Genomic DNA, 16,096 nt, shown 5'->3' on the forward strand with positions numbered 1-16,096 from the left:
TCTCAATCTTGATACACCTGAAGGGGACGCCATAGTAAATGACCTTATAGCGTCCATCAACCAGGTGCTAGATCTCTCTCCCCCAACTCCGCTTGTAGAGGATTCAGCTTCACAACAGGAGAAACACCAGTTTAGGTTTCCTAAACGTACTCGGAGTGTTTTCTTCGATCACTCTAACTTTAGAGATGCTGTCCAGAAGCACAGGGCTTTCCCGGACAAGCGCTTTACTAAACACCTTAATGACACACGTTACCCCTTCCCCTCTGACGTGGTTAAGGGTTGGGCTCAATGTCCCAAGGTGGATCCTTCAGTCTCTAGACTGGCGGCTTGATCAGTAGTAGCAGTGGCTGACGGTGCATCGCTCAAGGATGCCACGGACAGGCAGATAGAGCTCCTACTGAAATCCATCTATGAAGCCATAGGCGCGTCTTTTGCCCCAGCTTTTGCAGCAGTGTGGGCACTCCAGGCTATCTCAGCTTGTCTGTCTGAGATTAATGCGGTCACCCGTACTGCTGCGCCACAAGTAGCATCTTTGACTTCTCAGGCGTCAGTATTTGCATCCTACGCCATGAATGCTGTCCTGGACTCGGCTAGCCGTACAGGGGTAGCATCCGCCAATTCTGTGGCAGTCCGCAGGGCCATGTGGCTACGCGAATGGAAGGCAGACTCTGCTTCCAAAAAGTTCTTGACCGGTTTGCCGTTTTCTGGCGACCGACTGTTTGGCGAGCGATTGGATGAAATTATTAAGCAATCCAAGGGGAAGGACTCGTTCTTACCCCAGCCCAAACCATACAGACCGCAGCAACGGAAAGTTCAAGCGAGGTTTCGGTCCTTTCGGCCCTCAGCCAGATCCCAATCCTCCTCGTCCAACAGGCCACAGAAGAGCCAGAGAAACTCTTCTGCATGGCGGTCTAAGTCACGTCCTCCAAGGTCCGCCGGAGGCACCGTCTCCAAGGCGACCTCCTCATGACTTTCGGCCGCCCCAAACCGCATCCTCGGTCGGTGGCAGGCTCTCCCGCTTTTGCGACGCCTGGTGGCCACATGTCCAAGACCGATGGGTGAGAGACATTCTGTCTCACGGTTACAGGATAGAGTTCAGCTCTCGTCCTCCGGCTCATTTTTTTCAGAACATCTCCGCCCCCCGAGCGCACTGTTGCGCTTTTTCAGGCGGTGGACACTCTGAAGACAGAAGGAGTGGTGATCCCCGTTCCCCTTCAGGAACGCGGTCGCGGTTTTTACTCCAACCTGTTCGTAGTGCCAAAAAAGGACGGCTCATTCCGTCCCGTTTTGGACCTCAAATTGCTCAACGGACATGTGAGAACCAGGCGGTTTCGCATGGAATCCCTCCGATCTGTCATCGCTTCGATGTCCCAAGGAGACTTCCTAGCATCAATCGACATCAAAGACGCCTATCTCCATGTGCCGATCGCTCCAGAGCATCAACGCTTCCTGCGTTTCGCCATTGGGGACGAACACCTTCAGTTGGTGGCACTGCCTTTTGGCCTGGCGACAGCCCCACGAGTCTTCACCAAGGTCATGGCATCCGTTGTAGCGGTCCTACACTCTCAGGGCCACTCGGTGATCCCCTACCTAGACGATCTCCTAGTCAAGGCACCCTCCCGGGTGGCTTGTCAACACAGTCTGACCGTTGCTCTGGAGACTCTCCAGAGGTTCGGGTGGATCATCAATTTTCCAAAGTCAAAATTGACCCCGACCCAGTCACTGACGTACCTCGGGATGGAGTTTCATACTCTCTCAGCGATAGTCAAGCTGCCGCTGGACAAACAGCGGTCGCTGCAAACAGGGGTGCAATCCCTTCTTCGGGCCCAGTCGCACCCCTTGAGGCGCCTCATGCACTTCCTGGGGAAGATGGTGGCAGCAATGGAGGCAGTTCCCTGTGCGCAATTTCATCTGCGTCCACTCCAATGGGACATTCTCCGCAAATGGGACAAGAGGTCGACGTCCTTAGACAGGAACGTCTCTCTTTCTCTGGCAGCCAAGACCTCTCTTCAGTGGTGGCTTCTCCCCACTTCTCTGTTGAAAGGAAAATCCTTCCTGCCCCCATCCTGGGCTGTGGTCACGACGGACGCGAGCCTGTCAGGATGGGGAGCGGTTTTTCTCCACCACAAGGCTCAGGGAACCTGGACTCTGACAGAGTCCTCCCTTCAGATCAATGTTCTGGAGATAAGGGCAGTGTTTCTAGCCCTCAAGGCGTTCCATCGGTGGCTGGAGGGCAGGCAGATCCGCGTACAGTCGGACAACGCCACGGCGGTTGCGTACATCAACCACCAGGGCGGCACTCGCAGTCGTCAAGCCTTCCAAGAAGTCCGGCGGATTCTGCTGTGGGCGGAGGCCACAGCCTCCACCATCTCCGCAGTTCACATCCCGGGCGTAGAAAACTGGGAAGCAGACTTTCTCAGTCGCCAGGGCATGGACGCGGGGGAATGGTCTCTCCACCCGGACGTGTTTCAAGAGATCTGTTGCCGCTGGGGAACGCCGGACGTCGATCTCATGGCGTCTCGGCACAACAACAAAGTCCCGGCATTCATGGCACGGTCTCAGGATCACAGAGCTCTGGCGGCGGACGCCTTAGTTCAGGATTGGTCGCAGTTTCAACTGCCTTATGTATTCCCTCCTCTGGCAATGCTGCCCAGAGTGTTGCGCAAGATCAGGTCCGACTGCCGCCGCGCCATCCTCGTCGCTCCAGATTGGCCGAGGCGGTCGTGGTACCCGGATCTGTGGCACCTCACGGCGGGTCAACCGTGGGCGCTCCCAGACCGACCAGACTTGTTGTTTCAAGGGCCATTTTTCCATCTGAATTCTGCGGCCCTCAACCTGACTGTGTGGCCATTGAGTCCTGGCTCCTAGCGTCCTCAGGGTTATCTCAAGATGTCATTGCCACTATGAGACAGGCCAGGAAACCAACGTCAGCCAAGATCTATCACAGAACTTGGAGGATCTTCTTAGCCTGGTGCTCTGAGAAGGGGTTTACCCCCTGGCCGTTTGCCTTACCCACGTTTCTTTCATTCCTTCAATCTGGATTGGACAAGGGTTTGTCTCTCGGCTCTCTCAAGGGACACGTATCGGCGCTTTCCGTGTTTTTTTTTTCAAAAGCGTCTAGCCAGGCTTCCGCAGGTTCGCACGTTCCTGCAGGGAGTTTGCCACATAGTCCCACCTTAAAAGCGTCCGCTGGAACCCTGGGATCTCAACACGGTTCTACGGGCTCTTCAAAAACCGCCCTTCGAGCTGCTGCGGGATGTCTCTCTATCACGTCTTTCGCAGAAGGTGGCATTTCTAGTGGCGGTTACATCACTCCGAAGAGTGTCAGAGCTTGCAGCGCTGTCATGCAAAGCCCCTTTCCTGGTATTTCACCAGGATAAGGTGGTTCTGCGTCCGGTCCCGGACTTTCTCCCTAAGGTGGTATCCACTTTTCATCTCAATTAGGATATCTCCTTACCTTCTTTTTGCCCTCATCCAATTCACCAATGTGAAAAGGATTTGCATTTGTTAGATCTAGTGAGAGCCCTCCGGATCTACGTGTCTCGCACGGCGCCACTGCGCCGTTCTGATGCGCTTTTTGTCCTTATCACTGGCCAGCGTAAGAGGTCGCAGGCTTCCAAGTCAACCTTGGCTCGGTGGATCAAGGAACCGATTCTGAAGCCTACCGTTCTTCTGGGCTTCCGATTCCTTCAGGGCTGAAAGCCCATTCTACCAGAGCCGTGGGTGCATCCTGGGCATTGCGGCACCAGGCTACGGCTCAGCAGGTGTGTCAGGCGGCTACCTGGTCGAGTCTGCACACTTTCACAAAACACTATCAGGTGCATGCCTATGCTTCGGCAGATGCCAGCCTAGGTAGGCGAGTCCTTCAGGCGGCGGTTGCCCACCTGTAAGAGGGGGCTGTTGTTTTCGGCTCTTTTTATCGAGGTATTCTTTTACCCACTCAGGGACTGCTTTTGGACGTCCCAATTGTCTGGGTCTCCCAATGGAGCGACAAAGAAGAAGGGAATTTTGTTTACTTACCGTAAATTCCTTTTCTTCTAGCTCCTATTGGGAGACCCAGCACCCGCCCCTATTCCCTTCGGGCTGTTTGTTCTTTTGTGTTCACATGTTGTTCATGTTGAATTGTTCTTTTGGTTCATGGTTTCAGTTCTCCGAACATCCTTCGGATTGAATTTACCTTAGACCAATTTATAAGTTTCCTCCTTCCTGCTTTGGCACCAAAACTGATGGGCCCGTGATGCACGGGAGGGTGTATAGGCAGAGGTGAGGGGTTACACTTTTTAAAGTGTAATACTTTGTGTGGCCTCCGGAGGCAGAAGCTATACACCCAATTGTCTGGGTCTCCCAATAGGAGCTAGAAGAAAAGGAATTTACGGTAAGTAAACAAAATTCCCTTCTTTGATCAAAAAAAGCATAAAGCTATCCCACCAACGCCAAGGTGTACCCAGTTGGGATAGTACCTACACTCTCTAATATTAAAACCTTACCATGGGTCTAAAATAGGCCTCAATGTGGCTAATATTAGAGAGTGTAGGTACTATCCCAACTGGGTACACCTTCGCGTTGGTGGGATAGCCGTTGCCAATTTATGACAGCGAAATTTAACATGAGGCGGCAGGGAGCGCCCAATTCTCGGCACTCATTGGTGGCCCGTTGACCTGATTGTGGAGCGCTCATGGCTTGGACTGACAGCTCGGGCTCAGACTATGTCTGTCATTACGATCCCCCTGTGAACGCAGGCTGCGAGACGGCAATCATAGGAGATTGTGATTTCTGCTATAGAGAGCAGTGCTAATGCACAGCTCTGGACAATTGGAGCTCAAAGTACCCTATTAAATACTGTAAAAAACAAACAAAAAAACACTAATTGAAATCTCTCCCCCTTTTGCCCCATTAGAAATAAATAAAAAATAACATGATGGATCACTTTGAAAGTATCTGGTCCCTTTGGGATACTTACTGGGCTAATAGAGAATAGTGGATCTGCATGGCCTTCACGGAAACTCTATATACTCACCTGCACTCTCTGTACCTCCTTTCCCCTTGTCTTCTTGTCTAGTATTGTAATGATTGTCTTCTTATAGTCCTTATCTTTCTTATAGTAATGGATAATAAGATGTGTACTCACATGTTAGTGGAGCACATTCATGTTATTTTATCTTTTTTTTTTTTTTTTTCCTGTATGCCTTGAAAAAAAAAATTTATAAAAATTTCAGTTATAAAAAAGAAATAAATAAAAAATATACTTATTTGGTATCACTGCATTCAGAAACGTCCCATCTATTAAAATATAAAATACCGTATCTTTCGTTTTGTAAGACGTACTGGATTATAAGACGCACCCCAAATTTAGAGATAAAAAAGGTGAAAAAAAAATGGGGTCCGTCTTATACTTCAGTGTTGTCTTACCAGAGGGGGGGGCAGCAGTGGTGGTGAAGCGAGGTCACAGGAGGCAGACAACAATGGAAAAACGGGAAAATGGACCCAGCACCGATTCCAAAAATATGATAAAAATAAGGTTTCTTTATTGATACATGATTAAAAATATTATATGAAGACCATAATGGAAGGTGTAGTACATAGCACTTAATGCGTTTCGGACTCCATAAAAGTAAAATTAATTAAGGACTGTTTTTTTGCTTTTTATTTTATGGAGTCCGAAACGCGTTAAGTACTATGTACTACACCTTCCATTATGGTCTTCATATAATTTTTTTAATCCTTTATCAATAAAGAAACCTTATTTTTATCATATTTTTGGAATCAGTGCTGGGTCCATTTTCCCGTTTCTCCATTGTTGCCTGCCAGCTGGCTTGGACTTACCAGCGGACCACGTGGATCCCTGGGGTCTTGCAGCTTTGGGTGTCAGGTGAGCTGAAAACCTTTCTTTTTCCATCACAGGAGGCAGAGGTTGTGCTGGCAGTGGCGGTCAGTGGTGGCAGCGGCGGGTCAGTAGGGACAGCTGCGGTGGCGGCTCAGTTGTAGCACTGGCGGTGACAGCTCAGTAGTGGCAGCGGCGGTGACAGCTCAGTGATGGCAGCGCGGTGGTGACGGCTCAGTGGTAGCAGCGGCGGTGACAGCTCAGTGGTGGCAGCGGCGGCGGCTCAATGGTGGAGCACGCCTGTGCTGTGTGTCCCAGTGTGTCCGCGGTCCCGATTCAAGTGATGGCGCCCGGAGCGCCGCATGCACAGATGGAGCTTTCATCCAAGGGCTCCATCTGCGCACGCGCTGACTCCCGGAGTGGCGCGTGCACACATGGAGCCCTTGGATGAGAGCTCCATCTGCGCATGCGCTGACACCTGGCGCCATCATTTGAAACTGGACCGCGGACAAACTGGGACACCCGCCGCACAGCCACCGCAGGCCGCCCGCCCAGCCGCACAGAAAAGCAGCTGGCCGCCGGGACAGAGAGACAGCCGGCACGCAGCCACAGGCACCCGGCCGCACGCACGCACTCAGCCACAGGCACACGGAAGCCCGCACGCCCCCGGACGCCCGCACAGACAGCCCCACCGGTAGGCTATATTCGGATTTTAAGACGCACCCCTCATTTTCCTCCCAAATTTTTGGGAGGAAAAGTGCGTCTTATAATCCGAAAAATACGGTAGGTTAATCTGATTGGTAAACGGCATAGCAAGAAAAAAAAAAATCAGAACTCCAGAATTATGATTTTTTATTTTCTTTGTTGTCGCAACATTGTAATAAACTGCAATAAGAGGCGATCAAAACATCGCATCTGCCCTAAAATGGTATCAGTAATAACGTCAGTTCAGGGTGCAAAATGTAAACCGCTACATAGCCCCAGGTCCCGAAAAAAGAAAACGGTATGGGTGTTGGAATATAGGGACACAACTAAAAAAAAGAAAAAAATCAATTACAAATGTCCGAATTTTTTTTCACCATTTAAATAAAAATAAAACTGTATATGTTTGGTAGCTACATACTTGGACTGACCTGGAGAATCATATTGCCAGGCCAGTTTTACCATAAAGTGAACATGATAAAAAAAAATAAATAAATGTGGAATTGTATTTTTTTTTCTATTTCAACCCACTTGGAATTTTTGTTACCGTTTTCCAGTACACTATATGGTGAAAGGATATTTACCGAGATTCAGCAAAACCATATGTGCATGAATGAAAAGTAAATGTGTAAAGAATTTTTTTCATTTAAATATAAAATAGCACTAGTATTTATGATGTAATATATATGATATTTGGCAAAAGTCCAGTTAAGCTGAAAACCGATAAATGTAGAAGCCATATACAGTGAAACCTCGGTTTACGAGTAACTTGGTTTGCGAGCATTTCGCTATACGAGCAAAGCTTGCTGTAAATTTGTAACTCAGTTTACGAGCAAGCATGCTGTACGAGCAGATACCGCACACACTTCCGGTTCCGTACTTTCACCGTGCTGTGACCCGCTCTTGCAGTCCGCACAAACACGCACAAAACACAAACACACACACGCGCGCACACACACACACACACACACACACACACACACACACACACACACACACACACACACACACACACACACACACACACATTATGCTCACTTTACCCTCCGTTCCCTCGGCGGTCTCCTGGTTCTTGTAGTGCGCAGGTATGTGTATCCGGTAACCATCGCGACGATGCGGGAGCTTCCGCTGTCAGTGCTTCTCATACGCAGCTCGCTGACCAATCAGAGGCAAGTGGCGCCTGCGTATGATGTTTGCTGCTGAAGCGCTGACAGCGGAAGCTCCGGCATCGGTCGTGATGGTTACCGGATACACATACCTGCGGACTACAAGAGCCAGGAGGCCGCCGAGGGAACGGAGGGAAGGTGAGCATAATATGTGTGTGTTTGTGCATGTGTGGAATGGCACAATAGGGGACCAGGATGGGACATTGCACAAGTTGTGGAAAGAATTGTCTGATCTTGCATTATTTCCTAAGGGAAATTTTGCTTTGCTAGACGAGTAACTTGGTTTACAAGCACACTCCCAGAACGGAATATGCTCGTAAACCAAGGTTCCGCTGTAAATATTTAAAATATTTTAATCTTTCTTATGTAGTCACATTAAAAAGGCTTGTAATGAGCCCTATAGGATGAGGGAGGTGGCAATCTTAACAGTAGTAGATGAAAATGGCTTGATATGATATATTGTATATACACTAGATCCAATATATATGTTACTGAATACATATAATCGTAGCTCAAGCTGCAAGTGGCATGATAGTTCATACTAAGTATTAAACAGGAGTTATATCTAAACAACAGATAGGATCAGGCAAGTCAAAATGATTATCTAACATTACCCATGTGGTACTCCTGGTCGAGTGACATCAGACCCCGACACACGTTTTGATGCTACCCTTCGTCGGGGTGGTATCATACCAGCAGAGGGTGCCTTATGAGCAGTCCAGTATCCAATTAAAACAGTATGAATATTTAGCCCAGATTTGCAGTGGCGCATGCTGCAAATCCTTTGCAGCTGAGGCACGGACTGGGACTCCTCATCTAAAGCCCAGATTTAGTCACATGTGCGTACATCCAATCACGTGACAAGTCACATGAAGGGATGTTAGTAATGCGGCTCAAACTGGGCATGGATGGAGAGGCGGCACAAGATGGAACAAAGTGATGAGACTAGCATATGTGCACAATACAGTCGTATAATGGTTATACATTGGCAGCGGATGCGCATGATGGATGAGGGCAGAAATGCCAGGGTTAGGGATCAGCGGTCCCATGGATGTTCGGGTTTGGCCAGACTTTAGTTAAAAGTTCAGTCTAGAATGGACCGGAACTTGACCATGCACCCCGAACTCCATATAAGTCAAAGGGACCCCAACTTTGGTGCTGTAAAATGGTTGTAGTAAGCGCTATGGGGGCTGCAAAAGAAGCAAAATGGGGGTAAGAGCAGGATATATATGGATAGGTAATAAATAAAAAAATGATGTGGGGTCCCCCCAATTTTTGATAATTAGGTAAAGCAGACAGCTGCTGGCTGCAGTTCTCAGCTATCTATTTTTAATAACCAGCCAAGCTAAAGTAAAGCGGACTCACTTTGGTGTTTTTCTTTTTGTGTTTTTGTTTTTTTTTAATTTTATTTTAATTAATTAGAAAAACCGAGTGTACCCCCCTTATTTTTGATAACTAGCCAAGGTAAAACAAAGGGAGCTGTAGGCCATGTTACTATAATAATTGATTTAAAGAATTTAACAAAATGGTCTGAGGGTTCCCCTATTTTTGATAACCAGCCAAACTAAAGCAGTCAGCTGGGAGCTGGTATTATCCGGCTATGAAGGCCCATGGTTATTTGTCCCCTCCCAGCCTAAAAATAGTACTCTCAGCCGCTCAAGAATGTGAATTGTTCATGGAAAAAAATAAGACATCTCCTGAAATTAAGCCATAGCCCATTTTTTCAGAGCAAAAAATAATATAAGACCCTGTCGTGATAATACTAATAATGCTGTATTATTTCAGGAATGACTCAGGAAGGCCTTTTCAGAATAAATGGAAATGTTAAAGTGGTTGAGCAGCTGCGAGTCAAGTATGAAAATGGGGAGCAGGTAACTTTGTCAGAGGATGGAGATGTCCATTCTGCTGCCAGTCTTCTTAAGCTGTTCCTCCGAGAGATGCCAGATGGAGTAATCAGTACTGCAATGCTACCCAGGTTCATTCAGATTTATCAAGGTAAGTACAAATCTGACTGAAACAATTTAAAATTGAGAAGTGTGAGCAAATTTTTTTTTTTTTATATGGTGGCACGAAAAAAAAAAATATTTGCTTAAAAGGTTATTCCTGTTTTAGGTTTTGTGCACCCAATTTTATTTTTCAGGCGCAATCTACCTAACCAAGGGCTTTAAAAATGTTAAAAATAATATACATATGCACTTCAATTTAAAAACGACATGAAGTGCATATGTTCAGTATTTTTTAGCTTCTTTCAACCCCCTAAAGCCTGCTTTACACGAGACGATAGATTGTGCGATTGCACAATCGATCGTACCCGCCCCCGTCGTTTTTGCGTCACGGGCAATTAGTTGCCCATGGCACACAAACTCGTTTAACCCCCGTCACACGTACTTACCTTCCGGACGACCTCGCTGTGGGCGCCGAACGTCCACTTCCTGGAGTGGGCGGGACGTTCGGCGTCACAGCGACGTCACACGGCAGGCGGCCAATAGAAGCGGAGGGGCGAAGATGAGCGGGATGTAAACATCCCACCCACCTCCTTCCTTCCATTAAGCCGTCGGGTGCCGCGGCAGGCAGGTAAAGCTGCTGTTCATCGTTCCCGTGGTGTCACACGGAGCAACATGTGATGCCACGGAAACGATGATCAACCACCGCCATTTTAATTAAACAATTTTATGAAACCTAGCGACGAGTACACGACTCACGATTTGTGAGCGATACTGTGTCGCTAGGAGGTGTCACACGAAAGCACGTCGTGCGGTATGCCGGATGTGCGTGACGAAAACCGTGACCCCAACGACATATCGCACAATCTATCGTCTCGTGTAAAGCCCGCTTTAGGCTTTGAAAGTCATGAAGTGGACGAATGAAGTGAACTGACCAGCCTTCAGACGGTTTCCGTTTGGAAGCTGGTCACTAGTTTATGTATGTAATATATACAGCAGATGAAAAAAGCATTGAAAATGTCACCAATTTCCTAAGCAAATATATTTCTAAAGGTTTTATTGACATGAATTTCTCTCCAGATGTCAGTAACAACCCATCCAATCCACACCGGCAAAGAAATCAATCTATTGATGTCCATAAATTTAGTAGTGTGTAATAATGAGACATGACACAGTGAAAAAGTATTGAACACGCTTACTGAAATTTAATACTTAATACTAAAGCCTTTGTTAGTGATGACATCTTCAAGACACCTCCTGTATGGAGAAACTAGTCGCATACATTGCTCAGGTCTGATTTTGGACCATTCTTCCACACAAACACTCTCTTTAAATTCTGAAGGTTCCATGGGTTCCTTCTATGAACTCTGAGCTTTAGTTCTTTCCATATATTTTCTATTGGATTCAGGTGATTGGCTGGGCCATTCTAGTAGCTTTATTTACTTTCTCCGAAACCAATTGAGATTTATTTATCGCTTCATTGGGGGACACAGGAAACCATGGGTGTATGCTGCTGGGATTAGGAGGTGACACTATGCAAATAAGAAAGTTAACTCCTCCCACGTAGTATACACCCACTGACCGGAGCTGAGGAGATCAGTTTTTGCTTAGTGTCCGAGGAGGTTGGACACGCAGGGGCTGCTCTCAGCCCCTCAGGTTTGTATTGTTGTGTTTTATTAATGTTTTCCCTTTGTTTTTCAGACACAGCTCTTCGGCCGACAGGGTGTAATCGCTCACCCTGCTTTCCCACATAGAGACCGGTCGCACAGAAGTGGGGTCCGTCCGCCACTTCCGTTGTCCTCCGTGTCTGTCTGGCAGGACCCTACTCCCCTAACACTTTAGAGCGGTTTGGGGGGCATCCGCACAGAGGGACAGGCAGATGGTCCTTGCCCCTCTCCCCAAAAACTTTCTCGCTCCCGAGCCTGATTGTGGGGTAGGAGGACGAAGACCGTACCTAGGATGGAGAGGTACCCTTCCGGTCTCCCCTATCCCCGGGATGACCGTCGAGATGTCTTCACTCGCCTCCCAGGATGCATCCAGGATCACCTCAAGACAAGCCGGGACCTCAGGGTAAGTACTCTGCACTCCCCCGTCCCGGGTTATGGGGGGGAGGGATCCCGTCTACATAATCCCCTGCCCCTTCACCCTTTGGGTCAGGGGGTCCCATATCTCCCTTAGAGCACCACCCAGCTGCGCTCCCCCGATCGGCCCCCCTGCCGTGGCGCCCACTACCCGGCGTCCCCCCATCCCCCGGCGGCCTGCCTTTAAACTTTAGCCCCCGGCTCCATTGCGGCCTGTGGCTCCATTGCGACCCTGCGTCCCCCTCCGGCGGCCTACCTTCAAAATTTAGCTCCCGGCTTTGCGGCACCCCTCGGTATCTGCACGCCCTCCAGGCCACGCCCCCAGCCGGTATTCTGTCCGCACGCGCGGGTTTTTCAAATCTCCCGCCTCTTTTCCTCTCGCGCGGCCTCAATCCTCCTCCCGGCGTCTGACGTCACTTCCGGGCGCCAATCCCCGGCGCGCGTCATCCCTGAGCCTTCACCGGCCCTTGCCTCCGTGTAAGCGGCGCTGCCGCCGCCGCGATCTCCGACCGCCTCCGCCCGGTTAGGTCGATCCTGCAGACACCGGTGCCGCCGCCACGTCCGTGCTCGCCGGGTGAGCGCTGCTTGAGCCGCCGCCAGGGCCGCTCCACCGACCGGGTAAGCGTTCCTGACACCGCAGCGACTCTCCCTTCCCAGGCTGTTTGCGACGCTACGCTCACCCGCAGGCAGTGCTGGACCCAGCTCTCCCCTCTGACAGTGATTAAAGACCCCTGCTCATCTTGCAGCATTCAGTGCGCCACATCTGAGCCCTCCAACAGGCACCTAACCCCCCCTCAGGGCTCATTCTCCAGGGTACTGTTCTCCCTGAACATGCAGTCCTGTTGGTGAGGGGACAGGCCCATTCACTAGGATACCGCTTTGTGAAGCAGCCGTATGTCGCACAATTTTATTGTCTCCTGTCTTGTGTTGTACACACATCCCTCCTAGCCCAGATGTGCTCCTGATTTCTGGGTGTTCATTGTCAGTTTGCCATTCTGTCTCCCAGATATTTACCGCCGGTAGCACTAATTACTAATCCTAGGTGTCCAGCGGTATTATGCGCCTGTGGCACAAATTACGGACGTTACTACGGCATTCTAAATCCTCCCCAGAGTACTGTCCTTACACCTGGTTACCGTCAGGTTACGGATAGATTATAGCGCTCTACCCAGCAATCAGAAGTTCACATCTCGCTACACACGTTGTTACCCGGCGATCCATGACTTGGCCTTTCTGTGATCGTTCCAGTGTCTCCATGAACCGGTCAGTTTTTTCCAGTGTGTTCCATACTTACGCCCTGTGTATTCATGTACCTGTCCTCTGTCCCACATGTCAGTGTCTCTGCGTGCCACCTGACAGTTACAGTGCGCAGTTGCCTTTTTTCTCTCTACACTAGTCTCTACCTGTGCGCAAGTGACACCAGTGTGCCTGTTTCTTTATGTACTAGTTTTCATCAGTGTGCTAGTCTCCTACTTGTCCACTATCCAGTGGGCCAGCGTTTCCCTAGGCACTGACCTGCTCCTGTGTGCCAATGTTTCCCTGTACCTGTTCACTATCCAGTGTGCCAGTGTCTGTGTCATGCCTGATGTTCCAATACCCAGGTGCTTTGGGGATCCTGCCCGCTGTTCCGTGGGCCAGCGTTTCTACATACATTTGTTGGCTTTGGTGTATCAGGGTTTTCACAAGCCCTTACACTACTCAGTGCAACAGGGTTTCCATACGCACCTGTCTACACCACTGTAACAGCGTTGTGTGAACCTTCCCACTGTTTAGGGTGTCAGGTCTCTATGTGCACCTGTCAGTTTCAGTGTGCTAAAGGTTTTTTTCTATCAACCTGTCCGCCATTCTGATTGAGGGTTCCATAGACCAGTCCACTTGCCTGTGTACCTGTGTCTCTATATGTCGGCCCATCTAACAGGGTGCCAGTATCCACTATCCAGTGTTTCTCTATCCACCTACCCACCATCCGGTGTGCTAGTATTTCTGAAACGTACCCTCTATATATTGTGTGCAGCGTTTCTATATCCCCCTGTCTACTACAGCGTGAGAGTGATTTGGGGAGCCTGCCCACTTACCTATGGGCCAGCACTTATCAGAACCAGAAGCAGGATACAGCAGCAGGCTTGAGTGCCTTGTTCAGCCTTCCGCTCATCTTCGACCCAGGCGAGAGCTCCATCCAGCACTGCCCCATGAGGCGGCCCGCCAGCAGCTGTCGCATTCAGTGCCAGGTTTCAAGATCACTGATCCTGCCCACTATCCAAAGGACTAGCTTTTCTCCTGATCAGAAACTTGTTACCGTAACAGGTATGTGTTGCCCTGCTCACTACCCAGCGAGTCAAGCGTAATACCTCTCCTGGCGGGTCAGGTATCTCCTTCATCTCTGACTGAAGCGAGGACTGTGGTCTCAGGTACGGCAGCAACTGTCACTTTCAGTGCCAGTATTCAAGATCGATGATCCTGTTCGCCATCCAAGGGGCTAGCGTTCTCCAGACCAGATGCTGGATACCGTAATAGGTAGGTGTTGCCCGCTTACGACCCAGCGAGTCAAACGTACTACCTCACCTGGCGGGTCAGGTATCTCCTTCTTCTTCAACTGAGGCGAGGACTGTGGTCTCCATTGACCCCTAACGTGGTACGGCAGCAACTGTCATCAGGTTGCTTCCCAGTGACCCGGGGGTTTTCTCCTGCTTCAGACTACTCATTCAGGTAACCTGAAGGTAAGCCAGGACTCCCTGGCCAGTTCACTTCTCAGCGATCTGCAGCCATCTCCTACCTCACACCATACGTGTAACGTGATCTTGAGGTAAGGCAACACGCGACCTTCTGACTGGAGGGTCGTGTGATTCACTCCCTGCAGCAGCCACGGACCCCATGACGCAGCACAGCAGCAGCAGCTCTCATTTGGTCCCTTCCCAGTGGCCCGGGACCTTACCCGACCTCGCACCATTCATCTAACGTAGCCACAAGGTAGGGTTTTTCTCTCTTGACCGTAAGTTGGCTGCATCGCTTCTTGAAATAGCTGTCATTTTGGTGTTCAATTGAGGTAGGTAAGGTGCAGCTCTGTCCGCTAACCAGTAGGTTGTCCGTTTTGCTTCCTGCCACCGTCCCCGGGTGGTTCGTGGTAATTCTGGTATCTGCCTATTCCTTGGTCTAGAACAGCCTTGGCCGCACCCCCCACTAGGGTTCCGGCCAGGCACTGTAAAGGTTTAAGACCATATATCTTTTCTTACATTTTCTCTCTTTCAGATAGAGATCAGATTTCCTCAGTCCCCCCACAGTCAACAGATGAAGTTAAGAACCAGGCACAGGATCGTCTACCCAGCATTGGTTCCACGGAGGACCAGCTCCACCAAGGGACTTCTAGTATCCTGACGGCCCAGTCTTTGGGCCCATTCTTCCAGACAAGCTGTAAGGTTTCATATAACTGTCTGTCTACTTTCCACAGCAGAATTCTTCAGGGAGCCCTGAATGCTCAGACCACTGGGTGTTTCCACCCGAACACTCAACACTGCAGCGTCTGGCCCACGTCTGCTCTGCCAATCTCAGTTAACACCTAGACATGACCTGCTTCCGTTTCAGGCCAAGAGGGGTCTTCATTTCCCCTACCCCGGGTCTACCTTTTTTTCCCCCTCTCGTAGTCATTCTGAATGGCTTTTGGGGATATGCTAGATCTCTCCGATGACCCTGACATACCAAATTCCGTGACCACTCGCCACCGCTTGGTCTCAGAAGCTTGTGCATTCCTGCAAGTTCCTGCCCAACCATTTATACTCTCATATTCTCACTCATTTCCTTCCCTTCGTCGTCACTTCTTATTGTGACGTGATGACGCGTTTTATAATAATAATAAGAATATTTCATTCATTCTTCCGTCACATCTTTCTTGTCATCCTCCAGGGATAGGAGTCCCTCCCCTGGTTGGCTAGTGCTTCGGCCGACGACATAGGCCGAGCCCTTTCTCGGAGTCCCCCTCGAAAGGGTTTTTCCTTCTCCCACTTCAGGTCATACATGCCAGGTCTTGTGCCTTTTGTCATTCACAGGAGCCCTCCCCCATGGGGGTTCTCCTTCCCATAGTTCACCGCAATGGTCACCCAGTACCCGATTCCAGGGTTCGAGTTTCCCAGTCACTTCATTATAGATGCTAGGGCTCCCTTCTCCTGTCTGTCACGTCATAGTGAGAATTGGTTCTTGGAATTCCTCTGGCTCCTTAACCTTGTCATTTTTCTCCGAACCTCACAGGTTCTCTGGACCCCTTCCATACACAGGGGTATTGTCTCCCATATTTTTTTCCCCGCCTGCAGGCTGGTTCGTCCACTAGAGTCAGATCACTTCCCTCAGGTGCTGTAGAATCAACAGGTCAGGTTCCCCTATGGCGGAATCCCC

At 49.6% G+C, this 16,096-nt stretch overlaps 1 protein-coding gene across 4 annotated transcripts in view; it reads left to right on the plus strand.

The window, feature by feature from the left end:
- Positions 1-16,096, plus strand: part of FAM13A (family with sequence similarity 13 member A) — a 344,313-nt gene that overhangs the window by 45,755 nt on the left and 282,462 nt on the right. For all 4 annotated transcript variants that reach the window (XM_075351136.1, XM_075351152.1, XM_075351144.1 and 1 more), the window contains one exon: positions 9,475-9,684. In XM_075351136.1, the coding sequence (XP_075207251.1) occupies positions 9,475-9,684 (210 nt within the window). The remainder of the gene's footprint in view (positions 1-9,474; positions 9,685-16,096) is intronic.

The sequence above is a fragment of the Anomaloglossus baeobatrachus genome, chromosome 1 (assembly GCF_048569485.1).
Source record: "Anomaloglossus baeobatrachus isolate aAnoBae1 chromosome 1, aAnoBae1.hap1, whole genome shotgun sequence".
NCBI lineage: Eukaryota > Metazoa > Chordata > Amphibia > Anura > Aromobatidae > Anomaloglossus > Anomaloglossus baeobatrachus.